Source organism: Lissotriton helveticus, chromosome 2_1 (assembly GCF_964261635.1).
Source record: "Lissotriton helveticus chromosome 2_1, aLisHel1.1, whole genome shotgun sequence".
NCBI lineage: Eukaryota > Metazoa > Chordata > Amphibia > Caudata > Salamandridae > Lissotriton > Lissotriton helveticus.
In genome coordinates, this window is record NC_136059.1 from 538,745,284 (window position 1) to 538,772,016 (window position 26,733).

The window sequence follows — 26,733 nt, forward strand, 5'->3', positions numbered from 1 at the left end:
GTTGTTTCCTGATCAATAAAAATGTTTAGGCCTTTAAACTAACAGCACTACCTAAGGCGATAGGTACCCAATCTCACATCTTCATTTCGCTGTTTCGAAGTTTTTATTCATGTTAGAGACGACCCTCTGATAATTTCTGTTAAAAAATAAAAAAAGATATCCTCTCATGCTCCACCTTGATTCAGTTAACCAAGAACACGAAATCATCAAGTGTTAATGAGAACAAAATGTCAAAAGTTTATTTAAGAAATAACATCATATTTGTCACTACACAAAAGTACTTAGGCAGCAGCACACGTGGATTTATAAAATACAGAGCTAAAGCATAAGATGGGGTCTCTTATCTATGCCACTGCTAATCATGGTATGTGCTTCTTTATTCGATTATGTTGCATTTACCGGTTACATAATCCATTCCACAAAGTGCATTATTACTATGCAGGTTGGATGTCTATTGCTTAATACCAAATGTTTTCATTTGACTTTGACCTCAGCAAAAATTATTGACCATCCGCAATCCCATATGTTCTATTTAAACTCAGCCACTATTTATTTTTATTCATGCAACGAGAAGTGAATGACTTGCAAGCGCCAAAGGGTAACATTTTAAATAGGATGAATAAAAGTCCTATAGAGTTTTAAACCAGCACAGAGAATTACATATGTAAGTATGGTCATATTTTTAAAAAATTGAACTCACCCAAATTAAACCTGTAGCCAAATTAGACCTGACATCAGAATTATTAAAAAAAAAAAAAATAACAATGGGGACTGTAAAAATTCAAAATCCCAGTTCTAGGCATATTTAGCTTTAGGCAAGGTTAGAGAACGCTTTCGTATTCACCTGACTGGGATCTGCGCTCCTCGTTCCGATAGTTAATAGGGAAAGGTGTGGGAAAAGAACTCTAGCAAATGCTTGGGTGCTGTCAAATAACATAGGCCTTCATTGTAACACATCATCATTGATCATTGAGTCCCTTTAAAACGAAAACAATCTTTCAAGTTTGAAGAGAAACAAGCAAGCACACTCCAAAACTCGGGTCAGTCACCCCAATATGAAATTCTATAGTATCCCCCCTCCCCGGTGACAACCATCAATGAAAACCTTCAGGAAAAAACTATAAATCTTCCACCAAAACAGGTATCTCCAGAGTGGGCGAACTGTGGTCTAAGGGGGTTAGTCCCATTCGCAGACCTACAACATAACTATAATCTTGCTACGACCGAAACCTTCCGATACCTACAGATTAGACATGCCCTAATGGCAGCTATACAACCAGTGAGTACCCTCCCTGAAGTCTCCCAACTTGAAGACAGACTACTCACGGAATATATAGATTGCCACCCGATCTCCATGACAACTCAGCAGATCCAATGCAACGCCTCCGTGAGCGATGGCATAGAGATATTGGGGAGCTGGAGGATGAGGACTGGCAGGATGCTCTTGGTTTCCCTAAGGAAGTAGCAATACCTTCAATACTGAGACGAATCCAACTCAAAGCGCTCCATAGAGCCTATCTCTCCAGGGACATGTTAGTCAAAATGAGAAGAGTAGACTCCCTAACATGAATGCGCCAATGTGGACACGTGGGCACGTTTTACCACATCTTATGGAACTGCCCCAAGATTATGACCTACTCGGAAGCAATTATGAACAAAATAACACAAATCAGTTGGACCCAGCTGAGGCCCGAGCCCAAACGTTGTCTCCTTAACATGTTGGAGGCGACCGATCTCAGTCGGAAAGGTAAAATCTGGGCAACACTGGGTATAATAATTGCTAAACGGAATATAGCCAAACACTGGGGGGCACACGCCACCCGATCCCCACGGAATGGATCAAAGACATGGACTGGGCCATGATAGCTGAAAGAGCTGTATACGTAAGTAGGGGTTGCCCAAAGAAATGGGATCAGGTGGGGGGGGAACACTCACGGGGGACTCTGCACTATCTCTTCCCTAAATCCGACGGTGATAGCCATAGAGAGGACTCATCCAGAAAGCTCCATTTCTCAGTCACTGGGGACGACTTCAGACAATGTGGAATAAAATGTATAGTATCCAATTTGAAGAATTGAATATATGGCTGTATACTTTGCAAAATAATGACTAAATGTCTGTCTAACTGGTCAATAAAAAAAAACATTGCCACCAAAACTAAGAGGTTGTTTAAACTAGATTTTATTAAATTATCTTCTCCACTATGTGACTCTGTTTTATGTACCAGGTTTAGTCTATGTAACGATCGCTCCACAAATCCATATACAACTATACAGCACTTTAATGTCCTCTGGCCTTGTCCACATTACATACAAATACATTAACAGCACTATATCTGGATTAGGTGACCTAGGTAGACACTTACCATCTTATCCTCAAATTAAGCATTGTCGAGCAGCATTTTAGAGTCTTAAGGAACATGCTGGAAACATGGACTACATGGAAAAAATGGACTGGACCTTGCTTTTTGATGGTCACTGTCAACCACACATGTTGGGCTATCTTTAAAGACACTTTAGATGCGCAGAAAAGGGCCAGCAACCAGGGATTTTGGACTGCCAGTAAATAATTCTACAATGTCCCTCAATGAAGTTTAAATATAGAGTAGTTTTTAAATGTTTTATATCCACGTATGTGGACACGATCTATCGCATTTGCACGGGTAGAGAAACCATAATATACTATCAAGGTCACTGTAATACAAATACAGGTAAAATAATTTTAGCAATACTTTTTAAAAAAGAGGAGACATTAAACTGTTTCTGGAGGTGTGCTTTAAATGAAGAAACACTCTTTTCAGTTGTTAGTAACCTGTAGAGATGTTAAACTATCAGAGAACTGAAGGCTGTGCTTGCTTCTATTTTTCATAATCTGATTACTTGTGATTCGTATGTTTTGCAGACCATGGTCCAAACTACAAATAATCATAGTTGTTAGTCAAATATCTATGAATTGTTTATCATTTGTGTTGCCACATTTTTGCATCAATCTGCTTCTCTTTTTATGTTTTTAGCGTCTCCACCTAGCTTATATTTTGAGCCTTCGGTCCCAATGTCCTTTAAACATTCTGACTGCATCCAAATTGGGGTCTGGATGCCCAACTTGAAAATCAACACTATCATCTTTAAGACACGAGGAAGCAGTGACAAGGTTGGCAAAGAGAACTCACAATGTATTTTGTGTAGTTTAGTCGTAGGGGTTGGGGATTGTGCAAGACAGTACGAGGAAACTGTTGAGATTGATAGCTAGATTTGGGTAGAATTCTCTTGTTGAATTGTTACTATATTGGCTGCATGCATAAATCTGCCACAGCTGCACACACAGCAACCATGCTGTTCCCAATACTCACGCACAATAAACCACATTTGCATCCTATTTATATACCTGTTGTTGATTTCTTGGGCTGACTAAGAAAGGAGAAACAGAGCACTTATAACAAAACCAGAAATAAAACTGAGATCATGAAAAAACAATTAAAGAAAAAGTCTCTTCCAAAGAAAGAAATCCTATCAAGTGTACTCTCAGTATGGCTGTAACGAAGTAACCCCTTTGCAAGCATTTTCGCAGTCATTTCATATTAATAAATGCAGTACTGTAGCACACTATATCTGATTGAAATATTCACAAATTTGACATTGCCAAACCTATACGAACTGCATCGATCGTTAAATGTTTTTAAATGGTTTCAAAGGAAAAGATAGAACCCTTACCTAGGATCAGCCTGCCAGAGGGTTTACCTGTGCCCAGTATCACCAGTCCAGCACTGAATACATGTACACAGCTCTCATACTAAAGGGTGCACCTCTTTTATTCTGTTCCTGTCTACTAAATTTCAACATGAAATTTACATTTCTACCTGAGCTCAGTGTTGTGTTTGAAAGTGTTTGTTTCATATTACATCTTTCTTTAACACGCAGATGCTACTAACTGTGTACTATTCAGGTTTAGATTTGCCATAACTAATGAAGGTCTTGACATCCTGCTTCATAGGTTCATTTTATTTCTAGGCGAAACTGAAGTCCAAATTAACAAACACGATGTGCCTTTGTTTTCCTTTACTATGTGAAATGTTTTCTTTTACATGATAACGATAGATTATCCTAATTGGTTGCAACAGTACACCTGCAGAGTACAGGCTGGAACAAAGTATTGCGTTTTATTGCAGATTTTTGTAAATTTGGAGTACACTTAGAGAAGCTGTATTGTGGAGAATCCTGAGATACTAATGAGTATCTCATTGTATCTTTTAACTCTAGCCTGACTGGATAGTTTTATGGGAACTATGTGCAGGTGTAACAAATGTTAGAACGGTGTTATTTAAATTAGAGCAGAGTAGATTATGCAGCAGAAACGCTTCATCCGTTTTCAAGACAGTTCAGGGCAGTGTAGGATGCTCTCGTTATGGGATAACGGTTGTTACGTTACTTTTCCTTTGAGGCAACTTCATCCCTTAACTTATATGGCTATGATTGATTTGAACTTCATATCAACTAGTGCATATTTTTACCCTTAATAAACCTTTATGGTTTACAAATCTTTCAGGTGGAGAATAATGTGCTTCACGTTATTTATGTTTTTTATTTGTTGTTCAGCCTCAGCAGGTAACTTCAACACTAAATTCTGATTGCCCTTTCAAAACAATGCTGCAATGAAACCCTGGATGATACAACCTTGTATCAATTGGAGAAAAAAAAATTGACAAAGAATGAATCACTCTTTCTGCTGGTTCAAATATATTTAAATGTACAGGGCTTTGTATCTTTTGTCAGAAATGTATTCCTCTTTATATCAAGTCACTTTTATTTTCAGGATTTGGAACTCCAAGGAGGCCCACAAAAGAGAACACATTTAATAAGTTAATTTAATTTAGGACATGAAACGTCATTCCTTAAGGTCATTAAAAAAAATCAATAAATACATTGTCATAAGAACATTAAGATAATTTAAACTATATTCTTACTAAAATCAGTATAAGTTTAAAAATCATAAATAAACGTTAACATTTTGATAAAAAAACATTTCATTAGGGAGATTAAATAATAGTTGTAAGGACTCAGAAGAAGATCGCACAGACACTTTCAGGGATAAAGACATTAACAATTTACAGCCGTACAATAGTACAGCAGGGCAAGCAAATAAAACATGCTTCAGATGTTGAACACCCTTCTGACAAAGGCTACAGATTTCAGAAGTTCCATACCATTTAGATGTTAAAGAATTTAGAAGCAAAATATCCAAATATCCAAGTGTCCAAAAAAGTCTAACCCCCATGGAGCATATTCCATTTCACATATGGTTGGCCTTTCTTCATAGCAATGGTATCCTTTATCCTTTTCTTACCACAAGCTTCGTTGTCCAAGCGAAAACTTAGGGCCAACGAAACTTGTTGTAAAACAGGGCTTTAATTGGGTAGCGGAACGTGAGAGCACTAGATTTAGGTCAAGCCTGAGTTGGTCTAGGGCAAATTTGAAATTTTTCTGAACAAGAATTTCCTTTTTCATATAGTAGATTAGAGTATACCCCTCACATTTCTCAAGGCAGGAAGCCCACCGAACAATTCCCACCAGACCTTGTGCATAGGCGCTTTTAATACCAAATTCCAGCCTTAGGTCTGCCACGGATGCTAAGTTGTTACAGGGTATTATTCTTCTTAAAGTCTGCCCCTCTACCTTATTCAAAAAGCCTCATCTCTATATCTCTGAGCTTCACTGCATACTTTGACTTGACTTACTCTTCATCTATTTGGGTTATTATCACTATCTGAGTAAAATGATAGCTTCTTTAGAGCCTGGAAACAGATATCAACAGGTCCAAGGTGACCAGCTAACATCTGCAAAGGGATAGAAGCTGTGTGAATTCCATTTGTAGGGCTCAATAATTCTTCATTGTTTGCAATACAAAACATCAAAACATTTTTCTTGAGCTCTGCAAAATGTACATCATTGGTGTTTTAAGCTGCAACAGTGACAAACCTACAGTTAGGTACAAAACACGGCAGCCGTAGAAGTACATACTTCCAGTGGCCCTGGTTATAATCAATAGAAAATGCAATAGCCGCTTGGGGTCTTTACGAACAATAATTTACCTTTAGGAATTATAAAAGATGTGGTAGAACGAAACATGAGAGCAACCAGATTCCGACCCTATGTACTTTCCCATATCAAACGTAAGTCTTTCCGTTTCAGAATGATTCTCAGAGATGACATCATATTGCATTATGGCCTGTTGCCGAGAGCTATTACAGTTGATAAAGGCCCTCAGCCCAAGTTATAGGCCGAGGTGCAGGGGGCAGAATGTTGTAAGGAAGCAATGTTGTTAATTAAAACTGGAGAAACTGAATTTCACACTTACGTTCAGAAAAACTAGCTGTTCATGTTCCTCGGTTTCTTTCACCGTCTTCTCCAGTATCCCTTTAGCTGTGTCAATATTCTGCTGGAAGCTGACCATCTGTTCATACAAATATTCCATTTTCAACTTCTTCACTTCTTCAAAGCGCTGTATCTTCTCATGATGTTGGGCTTCCACAATTTTAACCATCTCTTCATTCTGCTCTTCTAGATACTTCTCATTCTTGCTACAGTTTTCCTAAAGGAAACAAATTCAAAGGCATCAATATGTCTCACAGGTTAGGGTTCACCAGTAAAACCTGTGAATGGCTCTGCAATTTAGAGAGCACACTTAACATGCCTCATTTCTGCTCCCTCAAGGCAAATATATTGTGCAATCTCTGTTGTAGTACATATTGAAATAAGGGGAGCAGCAGAAATCCCCACATTCCTTCTTCGATAGTGTTTGAGTGTGGCGCAGTGTCTTTCTGCTGCATCTCAGCACCCTGCTTAAATGAAGATTAGTAAAATGGTCTGTATTCAATATACAACACCCCAAAGCTACCTCCCTGCTGCTGCATAAGGCTCAAACTGAAAGCGGTCACCCGGTGAATGTCTCACAGTACGCCTCCAGTCCAAGTCCCCAGCGGACATCATCCAAGGAACATCCTAGAATGTGCATTGTTGGTGACCGTCAGTGATACAGGTCTGGGTAAAAAGACTAGGTAAAGAGACTCTTTAATTCCACCTCTAGTAAGACTGCGAAACCAATGTATTAAAATGCTTCTTTCTCAACGCTTGAGATATGGAAAGTGTCAGGCTTTGCAGTAAAAAAAAGACACTGTACCAAAGTGACCGTCTGTCTCTCAGTGTCAACACTGGGATTCCTTCTAAACCACAAGAAACAAAGGGGCAACAAAGGGGCTCCTCCTCTTTCCTTGCGATCAGTGCTGTGGGCCGCCAGAGAGCTAGGAACACTGGAAGGGTACCGGCTGCCCTATCAGTGGCATCCATTCACACAGTGACCACTTCCTGAGCATTGGGGAGGGGTAGAGGCCAAATGCTCTCATGGACTAAAGCATGTTCAAAAAAGCTTTCTACAATTTCAAAGGACCTCCCACCAAGGTACAGGAGTTGCACTAGCAAAAACATATGTAAACTTCTCTGGTCAACTTACATACAGAAGGGCCTCGAGGGTGCAACTGAAATGTGTACCTGTCTTACCACCCCCTGGGTACCTCTGTAGTATAGAAGGGATCCTGGACTCTTCTCTGATACCATACCTAAAGCAAGAGGCGTGTCCCTGCGCAGAACAGAACATGCCTTTGCCCCTGTGCCTCCACCATTTACCGACAGGGGCAAACTGGCTTATAGGACACATGACTGTGCCACCTAAGAACCTCCGCAAGGGTAGACGGGAGTCGGAGGGACTCCCATGGGTTTCTGCCGTAGGCAGATATGGCCCACACCACACCAATAGGGACTCCTACCCCACTCTTTAAAAATCAAGCCTGGCGTAATGCAGTGAAAGGCGGATCTGCGGTTTTAAAACACCAGTCTTGCTTTCACTGATGTTCTGACCCCAGTACAGGAGAGTGTTCATGATTGTGACAATGAAGCCAATTTTCTTTTGCAATGCGGATGCATGTAGTGAGGCTGGCCCAATGCAGACCAAGACCATGCACCTTTAAAAGATGTTTTATGTTTTGTTTTGTTTTGTAGAGAACAGTATCATCCAGGCCCTGTACAGGTGTAGGAGCCTGGCTCTGAGAGTAAGGGGGGAGCTAGTTGAAGATTCAGGTCAAGAAGGGAGAAGAAAGCTCTGATGTGAAGTGGTTCGTCATTCATACTTTGGGTGCGATGTATGAAAAGGCACGCCCTCCAGTTCTGTTCCTGTGCATGAGTGGGATATGTGTCAGAAGGTATTCAGCCTAGGTGCCTGGATGGCAGGTGGAAAGATGTGGCTGTTCAGGTAGACATTGCCAATGATGTGTAGTGCTTTGAAAGTGTGGGTGAGGAGCCTGAACTATGCAAGCTTGTGTCTCAGGAGCCAGTGAAGCTCCCTCAGGTGTGGTGTGGCGTGACTCCTGCGTGGGAGGTTGAGGATGTCTTTTCATTTTGGATGGTTTGCAGTCTCCTGGTGGGATATTTGGTGAAACGGTGTAGAGAGATTCCATATTCCAGTCTGCTGGTGATAACGGTGTGGGCGACTGTTCTTGTGGAGTTGCTCGGAAGCCACTTGATCTCCCTCAGCATCTTATCCAAAGGTTTCTGGGGTGCGAGCTGGGAGTGACTGTCGGTCTGAGGTCTGCAGGCCACTAGGTGGAGTCCTAGGTGAGGTTTTTTCAAAGATCACTACTTCGGTTTTCTCAGTGTTGAGTTTGATACAGTTGGACTTCACCCAGGCACTAAACTCAGAAATGGAGGTGGCGAGACTGGCTCCTCGCTTTGGAGGGTTTGTCTGAGAGTGACAGAAAAGTGGTGTGCCATTGGAGTAGAAAAGGATCTTGATGTCATGGGCATGGACGATGTTGGCCAGAGGGGTATTTAGGCATTAAAGAGGGTAGGGCTGAGTAATGAGCCTTGGGGTACGAGTTCTTGGACTTCTGAGGACTAAGGAGCCAGGTTGACTGTTCTTTCTGTTAGAAAATAGCAGATCCAGCCGAGGGCAGGTCCCTGGATGGCTGCCACTCTCGTGTAGTTGTGTGTAAGGATTGAGTGTGAGACAGTGTAAACACTGCCAAGAGGTCCACTAGGATTAAGGCTGCAGTTTCTCCTCTGTCCAGGATCATGCAGATGTTGTCTGTCGATGCGATGAGAACTGTTTCCGTGTTGTGATTGAGTTTGAATCTGGACTGCACGGTGTTGAGGAGCTGGTGGTCGATTAGGTGATTGGTGAGGCATCTATTGATTGCTTTCTCTATGATTCTGGACGGGTAGAGTTGGAGGGAGATAGGCTGGTAGTCTGGGAGCTTGGCTGGGTCCGCTGAGGGTTTCTTCACTTTGGAATTGATTGTAGTGTGCTTCCAGGCTTACGGACAGGGGACTGCCTCAAAGGAGGTGTTGAAGATGTGAGTGAGAAGTAACCTGATGGAGATGTGCCCTTTGTTGAAAGTATGGTGGGGCACAAGTCTGAAGGGACCCCAAAGTAGATGGACTTCATAGTGTTGGCAGTCTTAACTATGGTGATGGCGAGCCACATGGTCATGGTTTGTTCTTCTTTGGCTAGGGGAAGGCTTGCCATGAGGTTGATGGGGTCTTGTTGGGGTGAAGTTATCATAGATGGATGTGATCTCGATGCTGAATACGTCCAAGAGAGTGTTACAGAGGTTTTGAGAGTGGGTGATGTTGCTGGCTGCTTCTGCGAGTGCGATGCAATCTCCCATGATGTAGAAATTTTCTTTACTGCTGATGGAGCTGGTTTCTATGTGGCCTCCAAGGGCTGTTTGCTTGGTGTTCTGGATTTGCTGGTAGTAGTGCCTCAAGGCAGATTTGCAGAAGTATATGCCCAAAGTTTTTTGGCTTGTGTTCCGGTTGCTTGCAGTGCCGCTTTTTATCATCCGGAGTTCTTCTGTTACCAGCTGGCTTGTGTTCGCATTCTTGTTGTTTTGCTGCACTTGAGGGTGGTCAGGATTTTAGCACAGGTGGTGATTCATGCATTGAAGTTTTTTAAGTTTTCCATTACGTTATCTGTTTGCTTGAGGCAGTGCTCCGAGAAGGCGGAAACTCAGTTCTCTTTTGACATATTTTTCCAGCCAAGGCAGGAATGTCCAGAGGTAATCGGCCTTCTATGGGACAGGATGTTCATGTTGAAACTGATGAGGGTGTGGTCTCTACAGGTGACTGTGGATGGTTTGTTGATCATGATGTTGCTGAGCGAGGAGAAGACTGGATCCAGGAGGTGTTCAGCGGTGTAGGTGGGTTCAGTGACATGCTGTGTGAGGCCAAGGTTCCTGAGGCTTTCAAAGAGGGTGACAAAGTTGGGATGTTGTGGTCTTCTAAGTGAAGGTTCAAGTTTCTTAGGAGGATGAAGGTCCTGGAGTCGGTGATGAGGGGCATAATGAAATCTGTGATATCACTTGTGAAGGCGGTGAGTTTGTAAATGATGGTTCCACACGGGTGAAGCTTGTTGTGATCTGTAGCATGAAGGTGCGGTGTTCTATGCAGATGGTCGCGGTGTCTGTGGAGGTGGTGTAGCTGATAGAGTCCTTGAAAATGATAGTGATTCTCCTGTGGGCTTGTGTTGGTGGTCTTGTCTAACAATTGTGCATCCAGCAATGATAGCAGTGGCAATGTCCAGTGCCGAGGCTGGGCGATGCCAAGTTTCCATGAGGAAGAGCACGTCGGTCCAGGGTTTGGTTATTCAGAAGTTCCCATATCCCTGTGGTGTATTTGCTAAGCGAGTGGATTTTGAGTAGCAACCATGTAAGTGAAGAGTTTGGTGTGGGTGGGCGGTAGTTCGGGTATGTGAGAACTGTCAGTGTGCTGGGTGTTTTGGTGTGGGGTAATGGGTGTTGAGGTGGTGGGGGTATGGGAGTGAGAGTGCACACAAATTCTGCAGGAGGAGTAGGTGAAAGTTCCTTCTTGTGTTGAGTGGTGTTGCAGCAGTATGGACAGCGGTGGCTGGGGTTAAGAGCTCAAAGGAATGCAGCAGGCTTGCCTGTGGTATACCTTTGGTGTGCCAATGGCGCATTTGCACTGTGGCCGCCATTAAGTAGGTCATGGGAGGGGGGGAGCACAAGGGGCTGCAGGCATGGCAGAAACAGGTGCAAGAGGTGGGAAGTGGGAAGCAGGGAAAACAGGAGGTGGGAAAAAATAAGAAGGGCAGGAAAGAACAAGATACTTACCTTTGGAAACGCTTTTTCTGGTGGATACAGTATCTGCCTGTGGATTCCTCACCTTGTGAATATCCCCTGCGCCAGCAACATTCGAAAAATTATTTCGTAGCTCGTCACGCGGATGACATCATAGAAGCGCGGCATTGCGTGCGGCTCCGCTGACGTCACTGAAACCATAAAAGGACCCCGTCGGCGTGATGACACCAGTTCCGCCCTTTTTTCCGTGCCCTCAAGGCACACGGACGGACTGACAACAGTATATATACACAATGTACACAGAATAATCAAGGTAACCCACACAGTGTGAAGACAATGCAATAGAGCAAAAAGAAACAAGACATTGCCTTAAAAACAACATGCACAAAAGCAATAGCAACTATTATAGGTATACAAGGGTGGACAACGGGGAGGCGGGTGGGTCAGTGAGGAATCCACAGGCAGATAGTGTATCCACCAGAAAAAGCGTTACCGAAGGTGAGTAACTTGTTCTTCTGATGGATACATCTGCCAGTGGATTCCTCACCTTGTGAATAGATTCCCACAGCAGTCCCACTCCCGGAGGAGGGTGTCCACCCTTCTATACCAAGAAGTCCTGCAGGATGGAACAAGCAAAGCGTCTGCATCTAAACAATAATGCTTTGCGAAAGTGTGGAGGGAGGCCCAAGTTGCCGCCCTGCAAATGTCCTCCACAGGAACACCTCTAGACAAAGCAGATGTAGAAGACTTTGCCCTAGTAGAATGAGCTCTCAAACCTTCTGGCGGTTCCTTACCGGCCAGGGAGTAGCATATCTTGATACACAAGACAATCCATCTAGACAGCGTGCGCTTGTGCACTGCTCTGCCTTCACTGAAGCCAACGAAACCCACAAAGAGTTGGTCATCAATTCGGAGCTCCCTGGTTCTGTCAAGGTAGAAGCTCACCTCCGTCTTAGGGTCCAGGCGGTGAAGTTTCTCCTCCTCCTTGGAAGGGTGAGGGGGAGGATAGAAGGTAGGGAGGGTAATGGACTGCCCCAGATGGAAGGGAGTTACCACCTTAGGCAGAAAAGCAGCCCTGGTCCTGAGTACCATTCTTTCAGCATGAATAGTCAAGAACGGGGGGTTTGAACTTAGAGCTTGAAGCTCACTTACCCTCCTTGCCGAGGTAATCGCAAGCAGAAAGACCGTTTTAAAAGATAACAACCTCAAGGGACACCGGTGCAAGGGCTCGAAAGGTGAACCCATTAAGAAAGTAAGGACAAGATTCAAGTCCCATTGAGGCACAATAAAAGGAGTGGGAGGAAATTTATTCATAAGACCCTTTAAGAACCTTAAAACAACAGGTGACTTAAACAAGGACGGCTGGTCGGGAAGGCACAGGAATGCCGACAAAGCCGAAAGATAACCTTTCACTGTCGCTATAACAAATCCTTGCTGAGCCCAAGAAAGTGCAAACTGAAGAATGTCGGACAAACGAGCCTTCAAGGGGTCAATGGACTTCTCTCCACACCAGGAGACAAACTTGGACCACCTATAAGAATAGATAGACTTGGTGGAGTGACGCCTGGCTGATAAAATAACATCCACCACGTCAGGTGGGTGAGAAAAAGAATTCAGGTTGCCCCGTTCAATCCCAAGGCATGAAGGTGTAAGCTCTGGAGGTGGGGGTGTAGAACCTGCCCTGCAACTGCGAGAGGAGGTCTGCCCTGAGAGGGAGACGGAGCGGCAAGCACGAGGAGAGGTGGAGAAGATCTGTGTACCACACCCTTCTTGGCAAATTCGGGGCGATCAATATGACTTGGGCACGGTCTTGGCGAATCTTCCTCAGTACCCGAGGAATCAAGGGTATGGGAGGAAAAGCGCAAAGGAGTTGTGAGCCCCAACTCAACTGAAACGCGTCCCCCAAAGCTCCTTGCATCGGATACTGTAGACTGCAAAATGACAGGCAGTGAGCGTTCTCGTGAGTGGCGAACAGGTCCACCTGAGGGGTTCCCCACGTACGAAAGACGTGGCAAACTAACTCTGGATGAAGCCTCTACTCGTGGTTGGCTGAGAACTGCCGACTGAGACTGTCTGCACGTACGTTCAGAACTCCGGCCAGATGATTTGCCATCAGACAAATCTGATGGTCCTGAACCCAGGACCAGAGACGCAGAGCCTCTCTGCAAAGGCAATGCAATCCCACTCCTCCCGGTTTGTTGACAGACCACATTGCGGTAGTGTTGTCCGTTAGGACTTGAACCGACTGACCACGGAGGGAAGGGAGGAAGGCCTTGAGCGCTAAACGTTGATGTGAAGCAACCTTTCCTCTGGAGACCAAAGACCCTTGGTCTCCAGATCCCGTAGATGAGCACCCCACCCTAGGGTGGATGCATCCGTTATCACTGTGGCCACCGATGGAGGCAGATGAAAGGGCTTTCCTTGAGACAGATTGCCTTCCGCGCTCCACCAAGATAGATCTGCCACAGCTTCTCTGGAGATCCTCACTGACTCCCTGAGATCTGCGTTGTGCTGATACTACTGCCTGCGGAGACACCACTGGAGGGCCCTCATGTGCCAGCGTGCATGGTCGACCAACAGGATACAGAAAGCCATCAGACCAAGCAGACGAAGCACCTTCAGGACTGGAACAACCTCTCCATTGTAAAATAAAAGAATAATTTCCTGTATGTCGAGAATCCTTTGTGGAGGAGGGAATGCCCGACACACAGTGGTATCCAGTACCGCACCTATGAACAGGTTGCGCTGAGAGGGCACCAGGTGAGATTTGGGCACGTTTATCGAGAAACCCAACCTGTACAACAACTGAGTTGTAATCTGCAGATGATGGAGCACCTTTTCTGGAGACTGTGCTTTGATCAGCCAGTCGTCCAGATAAGGGAATACTGGTATCCCCGATCTTCTGAGATGGGCTGCCACCACCGCCATCACCTTGGTGAAGACTCAAGGTGCAGTAGTAAGACCAAACAGAAGAACCGCAAACTGGTAATGGTGCGATCCTATCGTAAAACGGAGATACTTCCTGTGTATTACTTCAGGATTGGAATGTGGTAATACGCATCCTTCAAGTCGATCTACACCATCCAGTCATCTTGCTGCAGCGCCTGAAGAACCTGTGCAAGGGTGAGCATCTTGAACTTCTCTTGCTTTAAAAAGAGGTTCAAGATCTTGAGGTCCAGGATTGGACGAAGTCTGCCATCCTTCTTGGGTATCAAGAAATACCGGGAGTAGCATCCCTGACCCCTTTCCTGCTCCCGAACCACCTCTATCACACCTTTTCTCAATAACGCCAGGACTTCCTCCTGAAGGAGAAGTAGGTGGTCCTTCGTGCAAAATCCTTGACAGGGAGGGTCATTTGGGGGAAATTCCCGAAAGGGAAGAGCATACCCATTTTCTACAAGATTCCCAATTCAGTAGAAAATGAGTAAGCCGACCCCCTACAGGACCAACATGATCCGGAATGGGGGATCTAGGGCTGGTTTGCTGTGGTAGGATGGGGGTGGGAAGAGGAAGGGGAGGAGGAGGAAGAGGAGGCCTGACGACCTCGACCACGGGTCCTGTTTCTGCCCCTGTACGATTTGTACAGGGAATTCTGCTGCTGCTGCTGTTGCTGTGGCTGCTTGTAAGAACGAAAGGAAGACCTTCCGAATTCTCTGAATCTCTTACTTGAAGATCCTCTGGTTGGTAGGCCTAGAGACCTAGCCGTCGCCTTACTGTCTTTGAATCTTTCCAAGGCTGCATCAGCCTTCTTGCCAAACAGACCCGATCCATCAAAAGGAAGATCTATCAAAGTCGCCTGTACATCAGGCGAAAATTCAGAAGATTTCAGCCAAGCAGCCCTTCTAGTGGCAACAGAAGAACCCATGACGCTTGCCACAAAGTCCGTCATATCCAAACCGCTCTGTATTACCCGACGAGCAGCAGCCTGCGTATCAGCTAGAACCTCACTGAAGTTCTGCCTATCCTCTACAGGTATTTTCGGAACCAACTGCTTCGCGGAATCCATAAGAGCGTGGATATAATGCCCCAGAAGGCATGTCGCATTCGTAGATTTTAAAGCCATGCTGGCCGATGAGAAAACCTTTTTTGCTGACTGGTCCAATTTCTTTGACTCCCTATCACTTGGAACCTGAGGAAAGGCTCCGGTAGATTTCTTGGAGCAGGCTGCCTGAACCACCAAACTCTCAGGAGATGGATGTGAAGACAAAAAGTCTGGATCCCCAGGAGAACCCTATACCTCCTTGCCACAGTCCTTGATACTGCAGGGGAAGAAAAGGGCTTACGCTACACCTCCAAAACTGGCTCAGTAATAGCCTTGTTAAATGGCAGCATTGGTTCTACAACTGAAGAAGGGGAATGAAGCACCTCCGTTAAGATGTTAGATTTAAACTCTGCAGTAGGCAAATTCAAATCCAAAAGCTCAGCCGCTTTTCCAATGACCATGTGATACGGTACAACATCCTTTGACGGGGCATCAGGAGTCGAAGAAAACTCACACTCCGGAGATAATTCCAGACCACTTGCCTCTTTAAGCTCTTCAAATAAGTCCTCAGACTCTTGTAATTCTCCCTCCTCCATCTCCTTTGCTCCTCCAAGAGCCTTTGAGCCTCACGCCTAGACCTCATCCTCGGGATCGGCGTCGATGGAGCTATAACCGACTCCGATGGAGCCGGCGCTGGCGTCGTGCTCGGATCCGGAGGCACAGTCTGGAACGTACAATGTCGTGACTGAACCGGAGCCGGAGAAGATGGTATTGGCGTCGAAGACCTCGGCGACGGGAAGTTCCAGGAAGGCGTCGCTGGCATAAAAGGAAAAACCGGTGCCTGTGCATAAGCCTGCGGAGCACCAAGATTATAGGCCACTGGACCCATGGGACCAGAAGGTGCTCCAGAGGGGTACATGGCTCTTGAGAAGATGCTGTACATCGCATTCAAATAATGCGTTGGGTCTTGCCCCGGGCCTGGAAAGTGTGGGTGTGGACCCATAGGCTGCTCCTGCCGTGGTACAAAAGGAGTGGGGTCAACCAGACCCGAGGGCGGATCCATCGGCGTCGAAGACCCTTTAGGTAATGGAGCTTCAACCTCCTCTTGAGATGGAGAGTACGATGGCACCGGAGAAGGATTCGAGACCGGGCCGGGGAATGCTCCGGAGAAGCCTCAGGAGAAGGTTCACCTTGCGACTCCAGATTCGATGGAACAGGAGAAGGAGAGATATAGTCCTTCCGATGCCGATGCCTCGAGACTTTGACTTCGGATCCGACTCTCTTCCAGAGTGACATTGCGACCCATGCTTCGTCTTCTTGTGCTTCTTCTTAGATCAAGAATCATGTCCGGAAGTCGACCCCGAAGCCGACCTCGATCTCGAACGGGATCTCGAACGTCTCCTACCTCTCTTCTCCTTAATTTTCGCTACAAGTAGCTTCGCCTCTCTCTCTCGAAGCGCTTTAGGGTTAATTTTCTTACAGCTGGAGCATCCTTGGACGTCGTGGTCAGGTAAAAGGCACCAAGCGCAGTCCTCATGCGGGTCCGTGATCGACATCAACTTCCCGCATGCCCCACATGACATGACAAAAGGAAACGCGTTTTAACTCGAAACAAGTAACAGTAACAAAGTAACACACAAGCTACTGTTGATCCCAAGAAAAAAACGTTAGCGTCGACGACGCGGAAAAAAGGGAACTGATGTCATCACGCCGACGGGGTCCTTTTATGGATTCAGTGACGTCACGGAGCCGCGCGCGATGCCGCGCTTCTGTGATGTCGTCTACGTCGGCGTGACGAGCTTCGAAATAATTTTCCGAATGTTGATGACGCAGGGGATATTCACAAGGTGAGGAATTCACTGGCAGATGTATCCATCAGAACAATGGCACAGGCAGAGGAGACAGACGTGCAGCACAAACAGAGGAGGGAGAACAACACTAAGAGTCACAAAGGCACAAAAAAGAGGCAGAAAATTGTGGCAAGGTAAAAAAAGAGAGAGACCAAAAAGGACGAGAAACTGGCACAAAAGGGAGCAGAAAAGACAAGAAACAGTGGGCAGAGTACAACAGAGGCACAAAACAGGCAGAAAACAATGGGCAGAGTGTGAAAGAGTGACAAAAGTACAAATAAGAGGCACACCGAGCACAAAATAGAGGCACAAAAAGAGAAAACTGAGGAGCAAGAAAAGCAAGAGGAGAGAGAGAGAAATTGCAAAAGAGCAGACAAGAGTGGAGCTATGCGAGAGCCTCGAGCATGGAGCCAGATCCGAGAGGTCCTTGGCTGGGTGGAGGCAAGTCCTGGGGGCTAGGGCTAGCGACCTGCTTAATAAAAGATACCATGCCTGATGTCTTTTACAGGGCATAGGCTCTGTCTTTTCTGCTGGTCAAAGTATTATAAATGGGAACTACCTCCTGAATGCACAGGAGGCAGGATGTCTGCAGATCCTTGCAGTTAGCCGCTTATAGCAACACCAGACTGAAACATCCAGGTCCAAGAACTGCTCTGATTGCTCTAAAGATGATGTTCAGGCAAATCACTGTGACGTATACAGGCCAATGAGACCACTGTCCTTATGTTATGGGCAGGCGACCAGTCATTCAAGAGCAGGCACTTTAATAGTTATTGTAATTACTAATCCATGTAATATTAATGCGGTCACTGATTTCCACCAGCTAAAGGGTACCTAGATATCCAGTGATAATCTTGTTCCCACAAGCTCCTTCTGATCTTATTTTAAGGTGACACCTAAGCACTATGGCAATGCCTAACAGCAATCATATTGCTGCTGCTGCTGATGATGGTCATTACTGGGGTCTAAAACAGCCATCTCTAGAGCTGTGAAGGTGTTAGGTAAAGCATGCAGGTATGACATGAGAATGGAATGAAACTTATTTTTGGTGTAATGCTAGTCTTCCCCACAAAAGCTGTACTGTGGGTTCAAACCTTTCTCTTCTTACAACATTTACTCTACAACATAAAATCAGTTACTTATATTTGGGACAAAGAAACCCTTATGTACATTATAATGATATTGCAAGTCACGGAGGAGTTCCATGTAAGATTATGGAACTCCAGGTGACTTGCAATATCCTTATCATGTACACCACAGGGTACTTTATCCCTTATAATACATGGTCACACCATCACCTTTTCCACAAACCACTTAAATCATTGGTGCATAGCTCTTTCATATAAAAGAGAGAGCATGTTTATATATATGAAGAATAAAAATAGAATCTCCAGTTCAAAATTAAACACTTGAAAAAAACTGTGATATATTTGTTACAATGTATTATAATCAGTTGAATACAAGTCTGGTCTCTTTTTTAAAAATAGACACATGATTCTAACTTTACTTAAATAATTAAGGAGTGCAAAAAATAAAGATGTTAGCATAAATATTTCCTTTCCCGGGCTGTATTACGCATTGTCATTGTTTGCACCCAGTGCACCTTTTAAAAGGTGCGCTGGGCACAAACAATGACAATGCGCCCCATTATGGTGAGTGAATGCGCTGCCCCCAGGGCAGCTGCGAACTCACGCTGCCCTGGGGACAGAGCATTCATGTGAAAACACGGAATGGCTGTTTGCAAACGCCCTGTGTTTTCACAGTGCAGGCGGCAACCCTGCCTCCACTTTTAAAGGGGATTAGAGATCCCTTTGCAGGAGGATGCAGTCAGTGACTGCACCTGCCTGCAAGGGGATGTCTGGGGGGTCCTACTTTCTCCCCTCCAGAGGGCTACTCTTAGGGGGAGCACTCACAGTGCGGCACCTTCTAGTGTGCGCCTCCTGAGGGTTTCTTTGCCTCTGCGCCCAAGTCTGTAATTTGGAGCGGGCGCAGAGACAAAGGAACTCCTTCATTTGCATAAGGCACACCCATATGAAAATGAGGTAACGCCTCCTGATGGTAGCGTTGGCAATTTAAGTGCGCCAGCGCTATCTGTATTACTGAAGGGGACGCACAAACGTTTGTGCCCCCTTTGATAATACCAAAGTGCTCCGGGGGAGCGCAAAGCGGGTGCAAACGCCTGTTGCGCCCGGATGTATGACGTTACAACGCATGCTTTTACCACGCATGCTGTTACAACGCAAGTATTACAACGCAAACCTTTACAACGCATTACACTTGGGGGTGCTGGATAGTGAATAGTTTAATTTACTATTCCAACTCCAGTCCCTGTAGACACTAGGGAAGGTGTTGGATAGTAAATGAAAACTATTCCCTATCCTAGAGCGCCCCCCAGTGTAACGCGTTGTAAAGGTTTTCGTTGTAATACTTGCGTTGTAACAGCACTGCGTGGTAAAAGTTTTGTTGTAAAGGATGTTCCCCGTTGCGCCCCCGGGGCATTTATTGTAATGCGGCCCCTGGTTGTCACTGAACAGCTAGAAAAACAGAGTAGAAGAAAGTAAAACCATGTTCGTTTTCGTTCTAAGAACAGCTGTTTTAATTATGCTCCATGACCAGACCTGCCTTTCCCCTCGGTAGCACGCATTGTGATGTCAGAACAGTCACTATAGTCGAGTTCTGATGTCGGTTCGGTTCAAAATCTTTATTCGATTCATACAATGAATCATAAAAGTACAAAGTTAAAAAGCATGATACACAATTAAAATGAACCACTGTAATTATACATTTAGAAAAGGGATTACAATTTTTTTTTTTTTTTTTTTTTAAATAACCATTTGTCATTTGTCAGGATATAAAAGAACAATTGATAGTGGGACCCACATTTATCCCCCAGTATATTAGCAGGTAATCTTACACACAATGATAATTTTAAATTGGGAGGCCATCATACAGCATATATACGAATTCCCATGGCAGAATACAGGTCTATGGCTAAATTATCCATAGCGTTTCCTAATCTGAAATGATACTCTTATGAAGTTTAACATAGCACAACAAACTTCAACAGAAGATAGCGATAACAGATAGTCGTAACCTTCTTTATAAGTACATGGTTGCCGCCCCTTCAGGATGGGCTTAATGAATCTAATCCTTGGCTCCTGATATAGAGAACCGAAGAGGACAACATGTATAGTACTTTGGTTAACTCTGTTATTGCAAGGACAAGGGGGCAGCCTCTCACACCAACCCCCTTGTTTAGGAAAGGCAAACAGAAAATGAAGGATATCTAGCCTAAACCTTGTGAGATAAAACCGCCATTGCGCATTAGTTATAAAAGTTAGATAAAACTGGTGCTGGAGTTTGACATAAGCTGTTGCTTCTCCCAAACATGGTGTGTTTAAAGATTTCCAATAACCTGCTTTTATTTGGGCTTTTATGTTCCCCTGGATTTTTTCAGGGTTATCATAAAGATGGCCCAGACCTATCTTGTGCAACATATTACTGACATATGACAACCAAGGGATCTGCTTTGCATTATCTAGGGTCATACAGTCTTGAAGAATTTCTTTGGAGAGCTGCAGCTCTTCGGATAACCATATTTTACCCCACAGTAATAGGGGCGACAGGCGAATAATATCAGTCACGTTGGTCATTCCCATTTCACTGTGGCAGAAGCTATTTGACGAGCCGGATGGGATCGATAAAACCCGCTTTAGGAATTTATTTTCCATCACCTGTATTACAGCGGGGTTTTCGGTCCCCCATACCCCTGCCCCATAAGTGGCCACAGATAAACATTTTGATATATAAAGGGTTTTGAGGTGCGCAATGGGTTTTTGACCCAACTTACTACAAAAACGAAAAAGGCCCTCTATGGACCGACTGGCACTCTGAGCTCGGGCCTTCATTAATGGGGCCCAACTTAGTTTGTTATTAAACAGATTTCCAAGGTAATTAAAATTGTCCACCTTTTCAATGATAAGGTTATTCACTACAAATTTCCTGGTTTGTTACCCTTTTGGGCCACAGCCCATTACAAAGGATTTTGTAAAATTAACCTTCAGGTCAAGGTCCAGCATGAAGGTATTAAAAGCAGTTAAACACACCTGCATACTATTGCCTGTAAGTGTCATTAATACAGTATCATCTGCATAAGAGAGCATAGGAATGCTCTTGCCTTTTACCTTTGGAAAATCGCAACAGTGGTCCAGCAAATACTTTTCTAATCCGTTTGTGTATACTAAAAACAAAAAAGGTTCCAAAATGCATCCTTGGCGCACCCCGTCAGTTGATGGAATGGATTTTGTCATTTCACCCCCAGGTCCGAACCTTATGGACTCAGTTGTGGCTGCATGCAGTCTGCGGAGTAGTGTAACCAAGGGTTCCTCAAAACCCATGCCGTCCATCATCTGCCATAACTTACTTCTGCAAACAGTGTCAAAGGCGCTTGACAAGTCCATGAAGGCAAGGTGTATTGCAGACTTCCTTGCCTTCATGTACTTGCCAATGATTAGTGCCAGGTTCAGACACTGCTCAACCGTGCCCTTTCCTCTCCTGAAGCCATACTGGGAGTCCACAATTAGGCCAACAGAATCTGCCCATATCTCTAGTCTGGCCAAAACGACCCTGCCCAATATTTTACACAATGCATCTATTAGAGATATAGGGCGATAGCATCGGGGATCACACCTATCGCCCTTCTTAAAAATCGGCACCACCACTGCCTCCTTCCAGGACATAGGGATACGACCAACAACAGCAGCCTTAAACACATTCAACAACAAAGGTGCCCATACCTCAATGTTGTGTTTAAAAAAGTCCAAAGGGACAGCATCAGGGCCTGGAGCTTTTAATGATATGCCTTTCCTTAAAGCTTCCTCAACCTCTTCCAATGTGAGCGAAGAACTAAGGGCCAAAGCTGTGGATGGAATCACCAGATCCCCTGTATTATCCAGTATTTCCACAGTTAGTAGGGCCTTTGGATTAAAAATGTTACCAAAATGGGATTCCCATGATTCACTAGTGACCTGCATCACTATGGTTTCCTTGGCATCACTCTTAAATAAGGGACGGTTTAATACCTCCCAGAAGAGCCTGCTATCCTTTAACTCAGAGGCCTTCTCTAGATCTTCCCAGGCACGGTTTTTTAAGTCCTGCTTCCTCTTTGCAATAGCCTCCTTATAGGCCCTTCTACTTGTTCTTATCAATTCTCTGTTCCTTGGTTTTTGTTGTAGGGCCACTCTTAGAGATTTATGTGAGGCGGAGCACACGGAATCGAACCATCTAAAACCCTTTAGACTTACTTTCCCCGCTGGTTTTTTAAGGTGCTCAGCCACATGCCCACATAGTTTTCCAAAACTCTCAATAACCTTTTCAGGATCAGATACTGGGAGTAGACACGATTCAAATTCAATTTTACAGGTATTAAGGATCTCTGCCTCTAGACTAACCGCATCTATTTTCCCCCACTTCAAGGTAACGCCCTGATTCTTGTTATATTTTATGGGATGCTCCCAAACCGGTAGTTTTCCGCTTACAGGGATGCACAAAGACAGCACTAAAGGATTATGGTCACTTGCAGCGTTTGCTACTACCTCAAGCCTATTAACATATTGGAGAAAACTGCTAGACACAAATACAAAATCAATAGTGCTCATCACACCTCTTGTTCCCTGAAAGGTTGGTATTGGTGATAAAATTGGGTCAACCCAGGGTTCCACCATGCGTAAGTCATTTAGAACGATGATATTGTTTAAGGCGTCCCCCTGGGGCGTGTGTTTAAAATGCATTAAAGGCTGTGCGTCTAGATCCTCCAAACCACACACATTTGAACCACCAAATCTACACAACGAACAATTGAAGTCACCAACCCAAATAACAAACAGTAGAGGTCGTTCGCTACGCGCCTTACATATTGCTTCCTCCAAACTCTGAATTGTCGATACATCATTCCCATCAAAAACATTGTGGTACCAATTGATCAACAACAAAGGCTCAGGGAACAAGTTTTCCAACAAGAGCAACTGGTACCAGGGAGTGTCTACTATCTTGGAAGTTGTCAAATTCTGCAATTTAATGGATAGTGCTGTCATTATCCCACCCCTAGCCCTCCCAGCTGGTGATGGAACCGCCAAGACATTGAAAGATTGAAAACCCTCAATGTCCCGAGCCGTTCGGCTCCATGTCTCCTGTAGGCACAGAATATCCTGGCCACCCACATAATCCAGCCAGGCTTCATCCTCCAGTCTACCCGCAAGACCCGCAATATTCCACGAAATTAAGCACAGCCTGGGTTCCCCTAGATTTTCCCCCACAGGTTCTATTGGAGTTACCCAGTCTTGCCCAGGAGAAGATGAATTGGTCTCACATCCTGGGTTACCATTATCTTCAGTGTTCGGAGGGCTAGTAATCTGGGCATCACGGTCAGGGACAGCTACCACTGGGTTATCCGTCTGCATTTCCCCCATATTTCCCCCCATAGCCAGATATGACATAAGTAGAACATTTTCCTTATTCCTGGCTGGTGGTCAGTCTAAGCCCTCCATTCCCGCTAATGGGTCAAAACGGTTTCTCAGGGGAATGTTTTTGTTTCGCATCCACCCTATATATTCCTCTCCATGGAGTCTTATTCTTGGTTGATTATACGGTACTTGCATAAAATTGCTAATACTTGGCGGCCCCATAAGACATCCATCACCCTGGTACCACATACCAGGATGATTTCGGGGAGGTCGAGGTACAGCGTTACTCTGTATCCAACCAAAATGGCTGTTACCCTGAACTCTTGACTCAGGGTGACAGAAGTTAGGGGAAGCATGGTACAAATTGGGGTAAAAATATTCTAGGCCTATGCATTGGATATCCCCCATTCTGGCAAACCTTGCTTTACTACAAATCATATCTTTGACCCAGTTATCCCTAAAATTGATAAGAATGCAATCCCCCTCTAGGTCCTTCTTACTTGGCCCGACCCAGGGCACCCTTCGCACACTTAATATTTTTGTAACAGTAGCTGGGGAAAGTGGCCTATTATTGTTGAGCCAAAATTTTACCTTATTTAATAGGTCCTCCCTTGATTCATGTTTATTTGTTGCAACTACCGGAACACCTGTCAGGATTACCATATAAGGAGCCGAGTCAGGGGGTATATTCACACAAATTGGTTTACTTAGGGGGGCTATTTTACTGGGGGCTAGTGGTCTACTCAATGGAGTTCGATTATCTCCAAGTGCGACCGCTGGAGCGGACGCAGTCGAGCTTGATGTTGATGCTATAGCTGTAGTAGTCTTTGGCTGAGAGGCCACAATAGCCGCCAATGTAGGTTTGGTCGAAGCTGTTTGTACGGGGGTTCCCTGGAAAACCATAGATATAGTAGGCTGGGTTTGTTTGATTTGATTTTGATTTTTCTGAGCCACCTTCTTTGTTGTAATATGATTCCCCAAGGGCTCAGGCGGTTTACTATTTTCAGCCAGAGTCTCCAACGAGTGTGTGTTAACTGATATTAGATGCTCTAGTTGATCCAATTTTAGGTTGATAATTTGTGTTCTTTCTATGAGGGGAGTCAAGAGGCTTTTTACCAGCTTCTCTACATTTACCAGGAGCTCCTCATTGTTATTATTTTGACAACAATTAATCAAATGGCCAAACTCCCCAGATAAAGTTCCCTTTTGTTTAGGTGGTTTAGCAAAGACTCTTAAAGCAGATGTCTTTGCCAGTTTAATTCTACTTCCCTTACTATGACCCCCCCTCTCTTACGTTTGCCAGGTTTATTAACTACCGGGTCAGAATCCAGGACATAGGGTTGTGAGGGGGCTGACCCTAATGCGGCCGAGTTACAGTGCTGGCTACCATCCCCAGTGGTATTCGTGGAAACATGATCTTCTAATGGACAATCCACTATGCCATCCATAGATGTTGATAGGGAATCTGGGATTACTACTAGGTTAGGGCTGGCTTCCAGGTCAGAGGTTATACTCTTTTCAGGGATGATTGCAGAGCCAATCCTTCCCAAGGAAGAACGTCTCCCCGTAACCAAGTCTAAAGACAGACGCTTTTCTGTGAGGGCAATTTCTTTGTCCAGTATCCCCGTGGCCCGTATAATAAAATCATCCAAAGTTCCTGTGGCTTTACCACTACTTGACTTTACCGTAACCTGCCTACCCTTCCCTGATCGTAAGGACATCATGTGGGGTTACAATGTATATACAGTTTTAAAAATAAAACAATTAAGGCAAATCAATAACACTAAACCTTCACGAAGAAAGTAGATTGAATACCTAATGACACTAATAGCTAAAATACGTCCTCTAAGTCCTTGAGTCCAACACGAAAGAGAAAGGGCCCGGCGCGTCCTTATACGTCCTTAGACGGCCCGCCCTTTGCCCGGGCGTAGCCCGCGTGCTCCCGCGCACTCCCGCGCAGCGGTAAACGATGTTAAAGTTATAGAAAGAGTAGCGCACTGGGGGCGAGAGGTGGCGTTAAAAGCAGCAAAGTCTCGGGGCGAGATTCCAGGTCGTGAAGTCCACACAGGATGAAGGGCAATCCGATGCACGAAATATCCTACCAGAACAAGAAGCAGGTAAGGTTTTAAACAATCCGTTCGCTGGGGGCGGGGCTTGCAGGGAGAGCGGGCCAGGTGTGCACTATTGGCCGGGCAGGGACTCCTGGCTGCAGCTCTTCCCCTTCGCTCCTCTACAGCGCCAAAAGCAAAGTCCTAGGGAGCCCAGCAGTCCTCACCTACGAAGCGGGACCCGCGCAGCGGGTCCGGCGAGAGGTGGCGTTAAAAGCAGCAAAGTCTCGGGGCGAGATTCCAGGTCGTGAAGTCCACACAGGATGAAGGGCAATCCGATGCACGAAATATCCCACCAGAACAAGAAGCAGGTAAGGTTTTAAACAATCCGTTCGCTGGGGGCGGGGCTTGCAGGGAGAGCGGGCCAGGTGTGCACTATTGGCCGGGCAGGGACTCCTGGTAGTTGGAGTCCCTGCAGTCGCTCGCAGCCCTGCAGCTCTTCCCCTTCGCTCCTCTACAGCGCCAAAAGCAAAGTCCTAGGGAGCCCAGCAGTCCTGACCTACGAAGCGGGACCCGCGCAGCGGGTCCGGCGAGAGGTGGCGTTAAAAGCAGCAAAGTCTCGGGGCGAGATTCCAGGTCGTGAAGTCCACACAGGATGAAGGGCAATCCGATGCACAAAATATCCCACCAGAACAAGAAGCAGGTAAGGTTTTAAACAATCCGTTCGCTGGAGGCGGGGCTTGCAGGGAGAGCGGGCCAGGTGTCCACTATTGGCCGGGCAGGGACTCCTGGTAGTTGGAGTCCCTGCAGTCGCTCGCAGCCCTGCAGCTCTTCCCCTTCGCTCCTCTACAGCGCCAAAAGCAAAGTCCTAGGGAGCCCAGCAGTCCTCACCTACGAAGCGGGACCCGCGCAGCGGGTCCGGCGAGAGGTGGCGTTAACAGCAGCAAAGTCTCGGGGCGAGATTCCAGGTCGTGAAGTCCACACAGGATGAAGGGCAATCCGATGCACGAAATATCCCACCAGAACAAGAAGCAGGTAAGGTTTTAAACAATCCGTTCGCTGGGGGCGGGGCTTGCAGGGAGAGCGGGCCAGGTGTGCACTATTGGCCGGGCAGGGACTCCTGGTAGTTGGAGTCCCTGCAGTCGCTCGCAGCCCTGCAGCTCTTCCCCTTCGCTCCTCTACAGCGCCAAAAGCAAAGTCCTAGGGAGCCCAGCAGTCCTCACCTACGAAGCGGGACCCGCGCAGCGGGTTC

At 45.5% G+C, this 26,733-nt stretch overlaps 1 protein-coding gene across 2 annotated transcripts in view; it reads right to left on the bottom strand.

Moving 5' to 3' along the window:
• The window catches only part of CMYA5 (cardiomyopathy associated 5), a 427,063-nt gene that overhangs the window by 148,003 nt on the left and 252,327 nt on the right, over positions 1-26,733 (bottom strand). Inside the window, exons 4-5 of one of the 2 annotated variants that reach the window (XM_078675202.1) lie at positions 6,352-6,585; positions 3,385-3,407 (exon numbers count right to left, since the gene is read on the bottom strand). In XM_078675202.1, the coding sequence (XP_078531328.1) occupies positions 3,385-3,407; positions 6,352-6,585 (257 nt within the window). The remainder of the gene's footprint in view (positions 1-3,384; positions 3,408-6,351; positions 6,586-26,733) is intronic. The other variant, XR_013607048.1, reaches the window with a different exon arrangement.